The 16,349-nt window shown below is 54.3% G+C and overlaps 1 protein-coding gene across 2 annotated transcripts in view; it reads left to right on the top strand.

Annotated features, from left to right (window-relative positions):
• Positions 1–16,349, top strand: part of RGS3 (regulator of G protein signaling 3) — a 60,669-nt gene that overhangs the window by 4,195 nt on the left and 40,125 nt on the right. Inside the window, exons 4-8 of one of the 2 annotated variants that reach the window (XM_050320037.1) lie at positions 27–366; positions 1,076–1,115; positions 5,673–5,860; positions 7,426–7,509; positions 14,508–14,619. In XM_050320037.1, coding sequence (XP_050175994.1) covers positions 27–366; positions 1,076–1,115; positions 5,673–5,860; positions 7,426–7,509; positions 14,508–14,619 — 764 coding nt within the window. Of the gene's footprint in view, positions 1–26; positions 367–1,075; positions 1,116–5,672; positions 5,861–7,250; positions 7,263–7,425; positions 7,510–14,507; positions 14,620–16,349 lie in introns of those variants that run through there. The other variant, XM_050320038.1, reaches the window with a different exon arrangement.

The following is a 16,349-nucleotide window of genomic DNA, read 5'->3' as shown; positions in this document are numbered from 1 at the left end:
GCTCCCCTCTGCCCCATCTCTTGCAGGAACTGTCCCAGCGAGATCATCCTGCTGGTGTGGAGGCTGGTCCCGCAGGTGAAGGCAGGCCACGAGGGGATGATCCGCAGGTCCTCCTGCAAGTCCGCCTACGACCTGCAGTGCCCCCCGCACAAGCGGGAGAAGAACAGCGCGGGGCCCGGCCCGGCCGAGCAGCGCCGCAGCTGCCACGTCCTGTACGACAGCAGCGAGGGGCTGCTGCTCAACGGCTGGGACAGGTACACTGAGCTGGGCAAGAGGGGCCAGAACACCCTGCCAGCCCTGTCCCGGGTGCCCTCGGCCGCCGACCAGAACTACATCATCCTGACGCCCCTGAACCCGGGCAGCCAGGTAGGGCTGCAGTGGGGGGGCTGGGGGCGCTCTGGGCCCCGCTTTGGTCCTGCCAGTGTCATCTCTGAGTGTTTGCAAGGGCAAGGGACAGCTTTACAAGCCACTCCTGTGTCCCTTGGTGGAGCTTTCACTGTTTTCCTGAAACATTTCCCACTGGGAAGGCAGAACCAGAGAGGGGCAGCTCCGATCTCTGAGCAGGGACAGTCCCCAGGGAATGGCTGGAGCTGTGTCAGGGCAGGCTCAGGGTGGATCTCAGCGAAAGGTTCTTCCCCCAGAGGGTGGTTGGCACTGAACAGGCTCCCCAGGGCAGTGGGCACAGCCCCAAGGCTGCCAGAGCTCCAGGAGGGTTTGGATGATCCTCTGGGGCACAGGGGGTGACCCTTGGGGATGGGCCTGTGCAGGGCTGAGGGTTGGACTCGATGATCCTTGTGGGTCCCTTCCAGCTCAGCATATTCCATGATTCCATGTAGGCTGCTATCTCCTCTCAGGGCTCACTCCTGGGGTATGGGAAGGATATGGGAGTGTTTCTGCTGCACAGACCACAGTGAAAATCTCATTTTCTGCTGGCAATGGGTCAAAAATGATTTTGCCCTCTCTGAAGGGCTTTGGCTTGGCTGGGTTTGGCATGTTAAAATTTGCAGCTGGTTGTTGTAATTCTCCTTCAGTCCTGCTGCAGGTGACTGTGTCCTGTCTGGGTTGTGTCTTACAGCTGCTGAGGCCTGTCTATCAAGAGGACAACAGCACTGGGGGTAAGTTGTCCATGTGCTGGGAATGCTGCTCAGAGCACCCAGTGGATGAACAGGTCTTTCTGGCACTGTCAGATCCTTGCCCTTAGCCCTGCAATGGGGTCCCTCACGTTTTTAGGACACATTTTAGGACAGCCTGGGGCTTTTGGGTGGGGTCATCTTCCCTCCCTGAGCCCAGAGGGGAGAACCTCGTGGTGAGAAGGTGTGTGGGAGCTCAGAGAGGGCTGGTGGTGGGGACTTTCCAACAGGGGCAGGATGAAAGCATGAAGTTTGAAAGTGCAAACAACTGTGGTTCCCCACATGTGTCTGTGGGCCATCCATGACGTGTTTCCCTTCTCGTTCATGGTGCCTTTTTGGGGAGGGGGGGGGTGTTAATCCCTGCTATGAGGTTCCCTTCAGTCCTGAGGGAGTGAGGGTGGCTCTGACTCAGACTGGCACAAGCAGGAGAGCAGGTTGTTTGGCCAGATTTGGGGAATGCTCATGCCCTGGGTATGGTCTCTGGCAATCTCTGGACCAGCTCTCCTCAAAAAACCCTCAAAAAACCCATAAATTCATAGCATAAAACATACCTGTAACAGGTATGCTGGGTCTTCCTGGAGCTCCAGGTGTGGGAAGAGTGGGCTGGGAGTGTGGCAGGGCTGGGCACTGCAGGAATCCAGGTCCCTGTGGAAATACCTGTTGTCACCTCCCTGATTTGGGGGTTTTGGGAGGCTGTGCTTGCACCCTGGCCTGTTGGGATGAGCTGCATGTCCATGCAAGAGCTGAGCTGCCCGTTGGGATCTGGCAGGAGCGTCTGTCCCTCAGCAGGGGCACAGCTGGAAGAGTTTGTGCTGCCCTGGAGGGGGTGTGTGTAGAAAGCAGAGTGTGGGGGTGCTGAGGGGCAGCAGGGAGCAGTGTGGGTGTGCCCTGGGTGCTCCCAGCCCTGCAGCTCCGCAGCCAGGAGAGTTTTCCACACTCAGCTGCAGGGCATGTTTTGTTCCATGGATAATGGCAGCTCCTTCCTGCTGTTTGTGGATCCTGTGAAAAGATGAGCTGGACTGTGGGGCCTTGTTCTTACAGGGGGGTGTAATCTGAAAGACTTGGGCTTCTTCCCATGAGAATTTTTGGACTTTTTATGTATTGTTTTTAGCTATTTAATGTTATGTCTTCAGAGGGAGGAAGGGATTAGTTAACCTGGGCAGGGCTGAAATGTGGCAGCTCCAGTGGCAGGAGGTGACACTTGGGGCAGGCTGGGTGCAAAACCAGGGCTTGTTCAGGTGATGAATTCCTCTGATAAAGTGAGGTGATTTAGGGACAAGAGGAAAAGCAGGTCCTGAACAGCCCAGACAGATTGTATCTGCCCTGTGTTGAGCTGTCACTCGTGCTTTGATTTTATCTGGCAGTGCAACCACGAAAAAGGGAAAAGGGAAAATGTCAGGATTAATGCACTTAGAGGTGGAAACAACCTTTTAGGTCACCAGGGCCACCCCTGCAAAGGCAGCTGCTAAAGCCAGCAGTAAACAGCCAGGCTGGCTTGCCCCCCTCCCTCCAGTGCTGGCTGGCTCTGCTGCCTTTATCTGAGAGAAAATGCACTATTTCCTAATACTTAATGGAATATGTAATGGTGGGCAGGCTCATTTATTTGCTTTGGACGAGACCTTATCAACCCTGAGCCATGTTCAGGAATGTTTTGGCTCATTTCTGCTTGGGAAGGTTCTGGGTATCCCAGAAAAGGGCAGGAACCTGCTGTGGTGGGAGCAGGAGCTCCTGGCTGGCTGCAGGGAGGGAGGGAGGGATGGATGGAGGGATGGATGGAGGGATGGATGGATGGATGGATGGATGGATGGATGGATGGAGGGATGGATGGAGGGATGGATGGATGGATGGATGGATGGATGGAGGGATGGATGGATGGATGGATGGATGGATGGGATGGATGGAGGGATGGAGGGATGGATGGATGGGAGGGATGGAGGGATGGAGGGATGGGATGGAGGGATGGATGGATGGAGGGATGGATGGATGGATGGATGGATGGAGGGATGGATGGATGGATGGATGGATGGAGGGATGGATGGATGGATGGATGGAGGGATGGATGGATGGAGGGATGGATGGATGGATGGATGGATGGATGGATGGATGGATGGATGGATGGATGGATGGAGGGAGGGATGGATGGATGGATGGATGGATGGATGGATGGATGGATGGATGGATGGATGGATGGATGTTGGGGGGTCTCTGCTGGGAGAGGGAGCTGCAGGAGCTGCTCATACCTGTTCCTGAGACATCCCTGTGGATGTCCCCCCCTGTGGGGGAGGAGCTCCAGCTTCTCACCTGGATGTGTTAAATCCAAGTGGAGGGGGCTGCCTGCAGGACCTGAGCTGGCTCAGTTCATTAGCTTCAGGAGGGAGGAAGGGAGGAAATATTTTGATTTTGATTTGTCAGTGGGGCTTCTCTTGATGAAGACATGAATTTTTGGTTAGAGAGATACCCAGTTCCTGTTGGAGGTGTTGTCTGTGAGTTTTAGGACAGAGCACAGGTTTCTGGTGCCCAGCAGGACATGGTCTGGGGTTAAGGGCTCTGGGAGAACACAGACCTGTCCTGTTTTCTCTCCACAGCAGGGTAAGTCCTGCTGCTGTGGTGATGGAGGTCCTTGTGTGGCAGTAGAGGTGTGCACTGTGGGCCCAGGGACATCAGGGATGGCCAAAACTGTATTTGGGGTCACCAGAGAAAGCTGATGCCCCTGGGCCTGAGGGATTAAAGCCAATAATGGGAAATATTCCACAGGACACCTGAGAGCAGAGCAATGCCACTGGCAGCAGCTTGGCAGCTCCTTACTGCTTCTGATCCCGTGTTTTGGCCTCATCCTGGCTCAGTGGGATGGATTTGGGGAGGAGGACACACAAAGATGTCCTTGGCACAGCAGATCACCCCAAAAAGCCTCTGGGTGCTCAGGGCCAGCTCCCAGGACTGCCACTGTCACCTCATCCTGCTGGTGCTGGGAAAAGGGGAGGTTCAGTCCAGGCAAAGCAGCTCCAGAGCTCCCCATGTCCCAGAGCTGTCCTGACAAAATCATCATAGAATCCCAGGCTGGTTTGGGTTGGAAAAGACCCTGAAGATCATCCAGTCCCACCCCCTGCCATGGGCAGGGACACCTTCCACTAGCCCAGGATGCTCCAAGCCCTGTCCAGCCTGGCCTTGGACACTTCCAGGGATCCAGTGGCAGCCACAGCTTCTCTGGGCAACCTGTGCCAGGGCCTGCCCACCCTCACAGGGGAGAACTCCTTCCCACTATCCCATCTAAACCTGCCTTCTGGCAGTGAGAAGCCATTCCCTGTGTCCTGTCCCTCCATCCCTTGTCCCCAGTCCCTCTCCAGCTCTCCTGGAGCCCCTTTAGGCCCTGCAAGGGGCTCTCAGGTCTCCCTGGGTCCTTCTCTTCTCCAGTGGACCCCCCAGCTGTCCCAGCCTGGCTCCAGAGCAGAGGGGCTCCAGCCCTGGGAGCACCTTTGTGGCCTCCTCAGGATTTGTTCCAGCAGCTTCACATCCTTCCTGTGTTGGGATCCCCAGAGCTGGAGGCAGCTCTGCAGGTGGGGTCTCACAAAAAAGTTGATGGGAGCCTGCTGGATGTATTCCAAAGCATTCCACTCCTCTGGACTGGAGAAAGGGCTTGGGAATCCCACAGAGCAGCAATTGCAGTGGGGGATGGAGGGACTCAGCCCTGCAGCAGCAAGCAGGGAACAAAAACATTTGTGGATAATTTAATCACAGCATTATCAATTCCTTTAAAGATTCTGGGCCTGGTTTGCCATTCCACCTTGTGTCTCCTGGCCTCTAGTGATGCAGACTGGCAGCTGTGGAAGCTGATGTTGCCTTGCTGGGAAAGGTCACAGCTCTGCTGGACCAGCTGAGGTGGGACTGCAGAGGAAATCTGTGTAATCCCTGCTTTCAGGGAGGAGAACAGCTCTGGGCAGGGAAGAGGGACAGAGTGAAACACCAGTCAGGCTGCTTGGACTGTTTCCAGCACCAAAATGTGATGCTGCAGAACAGGGGATGGTGTGACAGCCTCATGCACAGTGAGGTCATCCTTTATAAATACACCCCATGTCTGAATAGCCACCACATCCCTGGGAGCAGTTTGGAAAGGCATGGACTGATCCCATGGGCATGAATGTGTTTATAATCCTTTCCCTGACACCTCCAATCTCAGTACCTTGTGATGAACCCACCAGCCAGTGCCCTATGTCATGACATTCCTGCACTTTGCCAACTCCCATGCCCAGAATCCAGAGCAGTCAAGGCTTGTGTGGATAAAAATGTTCTAATATTTAAATTTCCAGAGTTTTTCTTCTTTTTTTCCCCACCATGGATAGTTTTCCTCTCCCTAAAAAGGAGGGTCATAGTTCAGTGGTGCAGGCAGATATTCCCCAGTGGTGGGAAGCTCTTTGGTGCTCCTGTGATTCAAAAATATCTGTTCAAACTTGTGTTTGAGAGCAGACCCTGAGCTGGCAGTGGGCAGAGCGATGCAGGAGCTCCCTCCTCATTCTGAGCTTCTCTCTGCCTCCTCTGTCCACCCAGGGAATGCTCCTAAAGGGAAATCCCACACGGGGTCTGGGAGGAAATCCAGGCTGATGAAGACTGTGCAGTCCATGAAGAGCCACGGGAACTACCAGAACTGCACCATAGTGAGGCCCCACATCCCACACTCCTACGGCACCTACGTCACCCTGGCCCCCAAAGTGCTGGTGTTCCCCATCTTTGTGCAGGTGAGTGCAGCTGGAAGTGAGGTGTTGCAGACCTGAGGGGATCCGTGCCCAGCAGGGCAGGTGGGATCTCTTTCCAGCAGTCTCTTCCCTGAGTGCAGGGATCCCTGTCGTGCTCAGCCCTGCTGTGGAGCTGCCTGTGCTCAGCTCAGTGCTGGGGGCTGTCTCAAAGGGAATTGTGTCCTGCCCAAGTGATTCTCTGTTGAATTTCTTTTCCCTTTCAGCTTTCAAATCTAGTCCTCAGTGCTTGCTCCAGTCAGAAGGCACCCCAGCTTCTGAGCTTCAGCAACCACCTCTGTGATTGCAGATCAATGTGGTTCCTTCCCAAGGGTCCTTTGTGCTGTCAGTGTGCAAATGAAGGGGTTTTAGTTTAGCTGGTGACCAGCACTAAAATCACGGACAAGGATCCAGAGCAGTAGTGGTTTGACGGGGAATTTTCTGCTTCCCTGTTCCATGGGCTGTTTTAAGAAAACAGCCCTGAATTTGGAGATAGCAGCTGTAACTCCCTCTGTATTCCCTCCAATTTGTCCTTTGTATGGCCAGAACCCCAAGAAAACTCATCTAATCCCTATGTTTTAATATGCTGCTGATGGATCCCAGATCTCTGAGCTGCCAGGGCTCCATCCTGCCCTGGGAGCAGCAGTGGCACTGTCCCCTCAGCTCACACTGCTGACTTGCTCTGGGCTGAAACCATGGGCTGTGTTTCCTGTCACTGCAGCCTGAGCCAGGGGGCTGCCTGGGGCAGTGTGGGGCTGGTGCTGGGGCAGGGGTGTGCCCACCTCCATCCTCCCAGCGGCACCTTGGCACCAGCGTGTGCACCAGCCTGGGCTGGGCGTGGTTTGCCTTTGGTAGGAACACAGCTGGCACTTCTGCCTGCTCCTTGCTCCCAAAACTTGTCTTGGATGCAGACTGGGGTGTTTCTGCCACTTCAGGAGCCACTTCCATTTTGCTTGGCACTGTCTCACACTTCAGGCCCTGTGCAGGTCCCCTCCTGTTCCCACTGGCTGTGCTGCTCCTGAGGGTGGTCCTGGGCTGGTTGGGCCAGGTTTGTTGTGTCCCCAGGACACCTGAACCTGGTCCCTTTCTCTACCATTCCACAGAGAAGGTGGTGGATGGGGAGCTGAGCGTGGAGTGAGATGGGACAGGAATTCTTAAAGTTGCTTTAATTCACTGCAAGAACAATCCCTAAGATCACAACTGCTCGTGTCTGAGGGACGTGAGAACCTGCTGTGCCACCACTGTGGTTGTGTTTCCTGCTGAAAAACCCCTGTAAGCACCCCGTGCCTTGCAGAGCAGTCCCTGCACAGAGGCAAGGGCTGGTTGTCATTTTGCAGCTGGGGCTGACGTGGGTGTGAGTGGAAGGCTTTGTTTTCCCGTGTAGCTGGACTGCAGACTGCGTGTCCCTGTGAGCTCAGTGTGGGGTGGCTTCTCCCTGAATGAGTTACAGCTTGAAGTGAAGACAAAGTGGGGTTGGTGGGTGGAAAGTTATTCTGGCAAACCACGCTGTCAGTGGAAGGTCTGACTGTTCCTTTCATTTTCTTTTCTTTTTTTTCAACTCTCAAACACAGCCCCTCGATCTTTGCAACCCAGCCCGGACTCTGCTTCTGTCGGAGGAGCTGCTTCTTCACGAGAGCAGGAACAGGACTACACAGGTAAGGTTTTTGTGCTGTCTGAGCTTCCTAAACCTGCTCTCCTGCAGTCTGATGTAGGAGATTAATCACAGAATCACAGTGGTTTGGGTTGGAAGGGATCTTAAAGCTCATCCAGTCTTACCCATGGGCAGGGACACCTTCCACCAGCCCAGGTTGCTCCAAGACCTGTCCAACCTGGCCTTGGATACTTCCAGGGATGGGGCAGCCACAGCTTCTCTGGGCAACCTGTGCCAGGGCCTGCCCACCCTCACAGGGGAGAATTCCTTCCCAATATCCCATCTATTCCTGCCCTCTGGCAGTGGGAAGCCATTCCCCCTTGTCCTGCCCTCCATCCCTTGTCCAAAATCCCTCCTCAGCTCTCCTGGAGCCCCTTTGGGCACTGGAAATGACTTTGAGAAGGGACTGGAAGGGACATCTCATTACACTGAGAAGGGAAATATCTAATTGTGCAGCAATTATATTAATATGATACTTGAAAAAACTTGTAGCTGGTTTATTGTGGGATAAACTAAATAAATATCAAAACTCTGTATGTACTAGAAATCAACTTTTGTTCTTGTCTTCCTCTGGGCTCCCAGAGAGGAAACTGCATGTGACAAATACATGTCAGTGCCAGCCCAGCAGACTCAGGAGGAGGGAGCTGAGGGATATTTTGTACCAGCTTAGAGAATCAAAGGACAGAATTGTTCAGGCTGGAAGGGACCACTGGAGGTCATCCAGTCCCACCTTCCTGCTCAGACAGGATCCCCTGGAACAGTCACTCAGGATTGGATCCAGATGGCTTTGGAACATCTCTAGGGAAGGAGAATCCACAACCCAGCACTAGAACCAGACAGAGAACTTGCTGCAGGGGCTTTCTGAAATTTAGTTCCTAAAACAGGTCACATGTCCTGTCCAAATTCCTCTCTTCTTACTCCAGCTTTCCTGCCCTGTTACTGCAGGGCTGATAGAAATCTGGGGAGTCAGTGGAGCTGCACCTGTGGTGGGACCACTTTCACCACCCAAACTGTCAGTTTGGATGTGCTGATCACATTTGTGTCTGGCTTCACTTGCATCCAGCTGTAAAGCCTGCAAATCCCTGGAATCTGGGAGAGAGGAGGCAGCAGCTGGCAGAGCCCACCCATGCATTGCTCACTAGTTTCTTTTGGGGTCATTTCAGAGAATTTCCCCACTGTTCAGAGTGATTTTGGGTTGAATTTTGTTGCAGTGAACAATGTGTCATCTGCACAGGTCTGTAAAGGAAGTTTTACTTCACTAATCTTAGTTTCTGGGTAACACCTTGTGGGTGGCCAACAGCAGAACCCCAGAGCCACCTCCCATCACTGGCCAGTTCAAACCAGCCCAGGACTGTGTTCAGTGACTCCTCTCTCTCTCTATGGCTTTCAATGTGTAATTCATCCCTTGCTTTGAGCTGAATCACTTTGTTTTCCCTCTCAAGAAGTACATGAAAGTACATCAAAGCACGAGAAAAATTACAAGATTGATTAGAAAACTTGGCAGTAACTTGTGAACACCTTCTGTCCTGCTGCCCTGTGCTGCTCAGGGCCTTCTGGGCACAGGCAGGAATGCAAACCAGGCAGACACCTGGTTGTGTGGCACAGCTGTGCTGGATGGCTTGGGAATACAGTGGGCAGCTGAAGTCAGGGAGCTTCTCCTGGGTAGTTTAGAGGTGCTTCCTTTCCGGTCAGACGTCTCAGTAGCAGCCAAAAGTTGGGATAATTATGGATAATTAACGCTGCTTGCAGCTGGGGTGGAGCACGTGGGTGATGGAAAACCCCAGGATAAGAGTATTTGGAGGAGAGGTGCTGCTCTGTCTCCACCTCAGAGACCTGGCTGTGGGCAGGATCAGAAGGAAAAGGTCTCAGGGAAAGGGCTCTGTTTGCTTACGATGCCCTCGGGATGAGCGGGAGGCTGGAAGAGGATTTCCCACTGGAGCTGGTGCCAGGAAAGGGCAGGGTGCTGGCCAGGAATGTGAGACAGCATTTGGGAAGGATGGTGCCTCAGGGCTGTGGTGTCTGGGTGAGCCTGGCAGAGGGGCAGGGCAGGAGGGGGTGAGTAAGCAGAGTGGAAAAACAGCCGTGGTGGATGGAAACAGCCCATGGTGCCGAGCCCTGGCTGGGAGCTGCCAGCGGAGCAGCTCCTGGGACATCAGCCATGTCCCTTGGGAAGGGCTCTCTGGTGTCTGAGTGTGTGGCAGGGCCATGGCAGGCTTGGTGGAGGTTTGAGGAATCAGTGCAGGTCCCTCTGGATATCCAGACTCCCCTCCTGCAGCAGAGCAGAACCTGAACTTCTGGAGCCAGCAAGACCTCCAATGGCCTGGACTCAATGGAGCTTCCCCTGGTGCAAAAGGGCTCTGACTTCTCTCTTTGCTGAACTCGAATTCTTTCCCCCTCCAGCCTTCTCTGCTGCCTGGACAGGCTGTCTTGTTTCCAATCAGTCCTTGTCTTCTTTGCCCCACGTAGTTTTCCATTTTCCCACTGCTCTTCCCACCCAGGCTCTCTCAAGCTGGAGCGCTGCTCCCGTGGTTTGCAGGACTGCTCTCTGTTTGTTGTTAATCTGCTTTGGCTGAGTGGCTCAAGAGAGGACGGTCTGGGTGCAGAGATGGAGGTCCTGCTTCTTTCTTCTTTTCCCCAAAAGCCAGACTCTTCTCCCTGTGGCAGCTTCCACACCAGGCACTGCATCCTTGTCACCGAGCGAGCGCTCTCCCATCTCCTGAAGGACTCAACCTATCTCTCTGGAGGCTTGCCAGGATCTGTCCTTTCCCTGACCTTACCTCTGGGGCAATCCTTATTCAGGCCTTAATCACATCCTGTCTAGACTTTGTTGCAATTCCCGCTTTTATGGTCTCCTGAAATCCCTCCAGCCCGTGGAGTGCCAGAGGAACCAGCGCGGTGCCGACGGTGGCACACGAGGTGTCCAGCGTGGGCTTTGGCCTCGGTGATCCACCTCTAATGGACCTGGAGGAACCTTTCCAAAGCCCTGAAGCACTGGCACAGTGTGGGTCATGCTCATACCCTCCTCAGCTCTCCTCTCTGCCCTCCTGACAGGGTCTGCAGGTCAGGATGGGCCTCCCTTCTGCTCTGGAGCTCCCAGCTCTGCAGAGCCTGGAGGACAAGGACCAGCATGCCCAGGGTGATGCTCTTCTCTGCAGAGCAGGAGGCTTTCCTACCTCTCTCTCTCTCTCTCTTCCCAAGTGCTGCACTGCAAGTTTCCAGCTCTCCTGTGCTGGGCCAGGATCTCCAGCTCCCTGGTTTGGTGGGTGACTGAGTGTGGCCAAACCCTACTCCCTGGCACAGGTGTTTCAAGCTCATTTTCAGCCTTTTTTAGACACTTTAATTTGGGTGAGAATACCACAAACCTGCCTTTACCTGCTCCCTCCACCACACTGGTCCCACTTGCTCTGTCCCTTCTTCACTACCATTTAATATCCCCCTCTTCCTCATTTTCACACCATTTCCCCACCTGCACAGCCACTGCTTGCTCAGTGTCTCAGGGCTGGTGTGTGACCCATTAAGGTTTTCAGAGCCTGCTCACCCCTGATGTCCATGACAGAGGAATATTTGCTCCAGAAAAGGCAGGGTGAGGGTCAATGTTGACAGCTAAAGCCTTCACCATGGAGCTCCTCTTGGCAAGTGTGGTGGTTTGTCTTCCTCAAAGCCTGACTGAGCATTTCAGCTCCTTCCTGAGGGTGTGAGTTCCACGGTGATAATCTTGGGAGAAAAAAATAATGTGTGAGGCAACAAAAGAGGGTAAATAAATGCAGTGTGGGCTAAGAGGCTGTTGAGAAGTTCTTCCCCCAGAGGGTAGTTGGCACTGAACAGGCTCCCCAGGGCAGTGGGCACAGCACCAAGGCTGCCAGAGCTCCAGAAGGTTTGGATGATCCTCTCAGGGACAGAGTGGGACTGTTGGGGTGTCTGTGCAGGGCCAGGAGTTGGGCTCAGTGATCTTTGTGTGTCTCTTCCAACTCAGGATACCCTGTGATTCTATAAGTCTTGGAGAAGGTGCATTTAATATGGATACATCCAGAAGGAAAAATCCAGGAGCAAAGGGACAGGTCATGCCCATCCCCAGCGTTGTCTCCTGTTCTCCCCTTGGGAGCCACACTAGCCCACTGCTCCTGCCTTCCCTCCTGGCTTTCAGCTGCTCTTGGATTCCTTCAGGAAACACTTTAAAGGTGTCCCTTTATGCTGTCACAGGGCTTTGCCCGTTCTGTGCTGCAGTTGGTCGGATCTCTCAGCAGCAGAGGCTTTGCTGTTTGCTGTGGGGCAGAGCACACCCAGATGAACAGTGTGGAGACAGCAGGGTCAGCCTTTGTGGATATTTTTTTCCTCCCTGTGAAATCTGTTGACATCCCCCTGAAGGTGTGTGACAATCCCCATGTGGCCTTGGTCACTCCAGCAAGAGCACAGGGGTGTCCATTGATCCTCAGAGAGTCCTTCCATCCTCTCAGCTGTTGGATTTCTGGTTTTTGGGGCAGGAAATTAGTTTTGGGAAATACACAAAGCTATTCTGCCTCTCCAAGGAGCAGCTCTGGTGGGTTCTGTGTCTTGCCTGGGTGAACTCAGACATGTTTCTTGTTTGTTTGCTCTTCGCTTTTACGAGCCCTGTGATTTTTCGGGGTAGATACCGGGTCTGTTTGCCCAGGGTTGTTAGAGACAGGTCACAGCTTGTCAGCAGAGTGGTGGCAACCCAGGGCAGAGCTCCACGTGACTCCCCCCTTGTCCCTGCTGCCCCATGGCCACCCATGAGTTGAGTTTCCCTGTGCTCAGCGCTCAGGTGACCTCCACCACCCCTTTTGTGTGGAGCTGCTCTAAGGCCAAGTGTCTTCCTGGAAGCAGCATCTCAGAGATCCTCTCACATAACCCACACTGGGTGTGCTTTTATCTTCTACACCCTGAATTCAGTCCATCCCATCTACCCATAAAACCCCAGTGTTACCTGTAAATCCTTTTCATGTAATTCTGTTTCCAAGATTCTCTATTGAAACCTGCTTGGTTTTGAAGTGATTTCCTTTTTCCTGCTGATCCTAATCTTTTTTCCTACCCTATAAACTTCCACAGGTAGTAGATCTAAAGTTTTTCCTCCATTTCCAGTGTGACCACTTGCTGGTCATGCTTTTATCTCCTCCACTTTGGGTTGCTGTTCTCAAAATCCCTGCACATCTCTTTTTGGGGTTGAGGAAGCAGTGGTGGCGCCAGACCACGTCCCAGAAAAGTCACCTTTTGGCACAAGGTGGGCATGGGATGAAGCTTCTGGTGCAGTTTGTGCTTGGTTATTCCTTGTATGAATAACGAGGCCAGAAGGAATGGAGAGGGTGGCTGTGGGCACTGGGCCAGCAGAGATCAGAGAGCAGAGAGAGGGATTTTCCAAATAACACAAGGAAGAAGAGCCCCTCCCTGGTTCCATTGTCAGTTAAAGCTCCACCAGTAGCTTTGTGCTTATTGAGAATCCCACAAAAACGAATTTGTGCTGCAAGGAGAAATCTTGTGGCAAGGGCTTGGTTTTGGATTTGGAGCCAGGAGCTGCTGCCCTGCCATGAGACTCAGCACCATGTGATTGATGAGTGTCACCCAGCCTGCCCCCCTCAGGACGTGTGTCCATCAGCTGCTGGGCACGGGGACAAGCTGTCCCTGTGAGCAGTGAGCAGGCCCTGTCTGGGGCAGGGTCCCCTCCCCACGGCCCCTGGGACACCCCCTGGCTGTTGTTTGCTTTTGCAAAAGGGGGGCTGAAAGGCCACAGAGCCGTCCCTGCTGGAGGTGGGTGTTGCAAAGCAGCTTTCCTGTGCTGAGGGAGGTTTTGGGGAGCACACCCCAAGGTGTCCTGTGCTGGGTGAGTGCTGAGTGTGGTTGGGCAGCCTGCAGGTCTGGCACCCAGTATGCCAGGCACTGTGCCCACTGCCAGACTGCACCACTGCCTGGCATTGCTGGGGACAGGGACAGGTCAGGGCAGGCTCAGGGTGGATCTCAGGGAAAGGTTCTTCCCCCAGAGGGTGCTTGGCACTGAACAGGCTCCCCAGGGCAGTGGGCACAGCCCCAAGGCTGCCAGAGCTCCAGGAGGGTTTGGACAACGCTCTGAGGGACAGGGTGGGATTGTTGGGGTGTCTGTGCAGGGCCAGGGGTTGGCCAGGATGGTCCTTGTGGGTCTCTTCCAGCTCAGGATACTCTGTGATTCCCTGATCTTGGGAGGTTTCTGTGCCCCCAGCTCCTGCTGGAAGGCAGGACAGGCTGTCACCTTGGCTGTGGCCCAGTGAATGCACCCAGCTGCTCACCCCTGGGAGGCTCCTGGCTCAAGGGTCTCCAGTACAGTGCAGAAGCTTGTTCTGATTTTAAAGATCACATTAATCTGTACTGATTGAACTGGGGACCAAAGGCAAGAGCCAGAGCAGAACTAAATTCACCTTTCCCACTGCTCTGGAGGAGCTCCCAGCTCCTGAGACACTGCTGGGGCACAGCACTGGGCAGACACTTGGGTCAGTGTTTCCTGTCCACCCACACGTGGTTCAGAGGTGTCAGGTTTGTTCCCTGCAGCTGCTCTCGTGGCTCCTGCTGTTGGAAAAGCCAAACTGTATTTTCTCACAGAGAACAGCGAGGAGCTCCCTCGTGAGTGTGCTCAGGGTGACCAGATCTGCTTTTAGGCTGCAGCTTCTCCAACGTGCTGGGATCAGTCAGCAACAATTCCCTCCTCCTGCTCTGATTTATAACTTATGCAAATGGGAAGTGACACAAGGCAGCACAGAGGGTGTGTTTGTGTGGAGTTAAACTGTCTGGCAGGTTTATCCCTCCTGTCACAGGACTCCACAAGCCCCAGTAAGTGGAGAGGAGCCTCATCTGGAGCTGGCTGGGAGAAATTAGCAGAAATCAGCCCCTTGGGAAGGGGTGCCTGGGCTGCCTGCTGTGGCTGGAGCGTCTCCCTAGGGTGGAGGACACTTCCAGGACACTGTCTCAGTGCCCAGAGATGGATTCCTTACAGCTGCTTCCCTGCTGCTCTTGTGCTTCCAGGTGACCCTGTTTGTGTACTCGGACCTGCTGCTCTTCACCAAGGAGGACGAGCCCGGGCGCTGCAACGTGCTGAGGAACCCCCTGTACCTGCAGAGTGTCAAGCTCCAGGAGGGTGAGTGCCTGCAGCAGCGATTGGAGGCAGCTGGGAAATGTTCTGGCTGCCAGCTGTAAAGGTTTCTGGCCAGCAGCAGGAGAGCACCCCTCTGTCCCGCTGCTCCCAGTGTGTGCCATCCAACTGGTGCTCCCAGACCACCCTTCCAGGGGTGCAGGGCCAGCATCACCCTTCCCATCCCTGCATCCCTGGGAGCTCCATCTCCTGGGACACCTCAGGGGCACTCAGGGAGCCCCCCTTTCCAGGGCTTTCTGGGTGCATGTCTCAGGATTTGGGGCTGGGGGGCTGTTCCCCTTGCTGGTGTCACACTGTCTGCAGCGGGGACCGGCCGAGGCTGGGAAAGGGAAGTGAAGATTTGAGGTTTCCCCTGTGGTGCCTCGAGGGAGTTCAGAGATTGGCTCCAAGGGTGACTGGCCAAGCCCTGCTGACCTTTACTTTGCTACTTCTCGCTTCAGCCACCCACAGTTTCCCCTCTGCATCCATCCCTCTGCAACCCCACTGGGGTGGAAAGAGCAAACCCTGCCCTCAGGCCGGGGCTGGGGACCTTGCCCTGGCTCTCTCCACCTCTCCTAGCCCTACCAAGACCTTGGAGAGGGCTTCTAGGGCAGGGAGTGCCTCAAAATGGGTTATTTCAAGTTGAAGTGTACAAGAGATGCCCTTTAGCTACTCGGGGTCAAAAGAGGAAGAGTGAATTGCTCTACCACATCCTATTTGCTGCAGTGGAGACACTTCTTGGCCCTGGGCCCATTCTCACCTTGTTCCTTTTCTGGTGTGGTTGCTTTTTGGGTATGGGCTTGTTTTGTGTACAGTTCCCTGGTGCCCCAGCTCCTCCTCCAGCCCTGGCAGTGGGTGGTCCTGGACTGGGACCCCATGTGGGAAATTGGGATTTGATTTAAGGAAAAGTTTCCTGTGATGAGGTTGGTCAGATGCTGAGCTGCCCAGAAGAGGTTGTGGGATCTCCATCCCTGGAGATGTTCAGGATTCAACTGGACACAGCCCTGAGTGCCCTGGTCTGGGGGCTTTGAGCAGGGGGTTGGACTCCAGAGCCCACCAGAGGCCCCTTCCAACCTGAATTACTCTGGAACTGATGAGCCAATGTCTTTGTGCAGTCCTGTGGCCCTGACCAGAAAGGATTCATCCAGATCTGGGTTGCTTCTCCAAAGGGATCATTTTGTGGATGAATTTTGCCACTTCCCAAGCCTTTTCCCATCTGAGCCACGAGCTCTGTGGCTGAGCTGCGTCTCTCCACGTGCCCCACGTTGTTCTGAGCCTCAGTGCTGGACACCACAGGCTGCCTCTCGCTTGTTATTTCCCATTTCCAACAATGCTTCTGCTTCCAGATGAATTCCCTGACCTACTTGGTGGGAGCAGGAACACAGTGAGGGAGATGGGGCACCACGGTGGGAGCCATTGAGAAAAGCCATCGAGGCTCCCCTGGGGTTTGCTGAGTGTGCTCTCAGCCCTGCTGATTGCTAAGAAAGGGACAAAAGAAACTGTTCCTTGTTGAAGTGCTTGTGGTCAGTGCCTGCTCCCTGTGTGTGCTGGGCCTGGCTGCTCCCACAGGCTGGGGAATAACTCTGCTCTTGTCCACCTGCTTGGAGAAATCAGCTTTCCCTGGTGCTGCTCCTGGCTCTGCACACCACGCTCTGTTTGCAGCTCAGCTCAGGCACACTGGATTTTGGGAGCAGTTTTGTGGCACTGGTTTCCTTGCTGTGACAATAACTTGGCTG

The sequence above is a fragment of the Myiozetetes cayanensis genome, unplaced genomic scaffold, assembly GCF_022539395.1.
Source record: "Myiozetetes cayanensis isolate MyiCay16 unplaced genomic scaffold, myiCay2020 scf23, whole genome shotgun sequence".
Classification (NCBI taxonomy): domain Eukaryota; kingdom Metazoa; phylum Chordata; class Aves; order Passeriformes; family Tyrannidae; genus Myiozetetes; species Myiozetetes cayanensis.
This window is presented reverse-complemented; position numbering and strand designations above follow the sequence as displayed.